Source organism: Papaver somniferum, unplaced genomic scaffold, assembly GCF_003573695.1.
Source record: "Papaver somniferum cultivar HN1 unplaced genomic scaffold, ASM357369v1 unplaced-scaffold_6208, whole genome shotgun sequence".
Taxonomy (NCBI): Eukaryota; Viridiplantae; Streptophyta; class Magnoliopsida; order Ranunculales; family Papaveraceae; genus Papaver; species Papaver somniferum.
The window spans coordinates 1-1,329 of NW_020648981.1; the positions used below are offsets into that span (position 1 = coordinate 1).

General features: G+C 38.4%; 1 protein-coding gene across 1 annotated transcript; it reads right to left on the reverse strand.

The window, feature by feature from the left end:
• Positions 1–5: 5 nt before the first annotated feature.
• On the reverse strand, positions 6–1,018 carry LOC113343590 (suppressor protein SRP40-like; the record flags this gene model as incomplete). The annotated part of the gene is made up of 1 exon (XM_026587728.1): positions 6–1,018. A coding segment is annotated over exon 1 (885 nt), but the record flags the coding sequence as incomplete, so codon positions are not given.
• Between the last annotated feature and the right edge of the window lie 311 nt (positions 1,019–1,329).

Here is a 1,329-nt window from a genome sequence, read left to right on the forward strand (position 1 = left end):
TTCATACCAGATTTTCCAGCGCGATCATCATCACTACTGCTGCCTGAGTCACTATCACTGTTCCTTCTGCTAGAGGCATCTGTGCTCCTGCTGCCACTGTCACTGCTCTCGCTGATATCAGTTGGTGTATCTTCTCTTTTTGTGGTCTTATGCTTCTTCACCTGATCTTTAGCATTCTTCCTCCCTCTATCAGAATCAGAGCTTTCATCGTCAGAATCATGTCTTCTGCTTCTCTGACTTTTCCTCAATGTTTCACTACCATGTTTCCGTCCCTTATCAGAATCACATTCATCCTCTGAGTCATGTCTCCTGCTGTGCTTTGCAACTTGATTTTTGTGTCTCTTTGCATCCTCATTCAAATCACGACTTTGATGAGTTTTAGCAAATTTCTTCTCTTCTGTTTTCGTTTTGCTAGTTCTTTCGCCAACATCATCGCTTTCAGAACTAGAATCATCACTATCATGCCGGGAACTTTTCTTAACGTTTGACATCTTTTCTTTGCGCTTATCATAAACAGTCTCAGAATCACTGTCCTGCCTACTTTCTTGATGTTTCTTCCTCAGACCTTTTCCATGCTTTGAGTTATCATCAGTATCAGAAGAACCATCCGTATACCCTCTCTTTCGATTATCTTCCTTTCCACGGTGTCTTGACTTCTCATTATCATACCTTCTGCTACTGGTATCTTTTCCCAGCTTTTTATCAGCTTTCTTAGGAACATCTTTCTCATGTTTGCTAGGTTCATGTTTCTCTATCAAGTCTTCTTTTGGTATCTCCCCTTCACTTAGTGCAGCATCAGATTCCAACGAAGTGACCAGTTTCCTTTCTTCCTGGAGTAAAGAAGTTTGATCAACTTTTACAATCCCAAGAGCAGCCCTTAACGTCTCCATCTGTCTCTCCTTTCTAGCAGCAATTTGATGGGTCTGAGTATCTGATACCCTGAATCAAACACAAGTAGTTCATCAAAGTTATTTTTCTCTTTCATATACAGTTAAAACTGCATAAAATTGTACAAAAAATGAATACAAAACATATGATGGAAACGGCTAAGCACACTTATTTACCACAATTCTGTCCCTCAACAGTCAATATAATAAGAATCCTCGGAGAATAAAGGAACCACAAAAAAGAAAAAGAAAAACTAATACCGGATTACAAGAGAAAGTAAACCCTAAAACTAAAACTGATGAACAGCCAATGAAACAACTCTGTCCCTCAACAGTCAATATAATAAGAATCCTCGGAAAATAAAGGAACCACAAAAAAGAAAAAGAAAAACTAATACCGGATACAAGAGAAAGTAAATCCTAAAACTAAAACTGATGAACA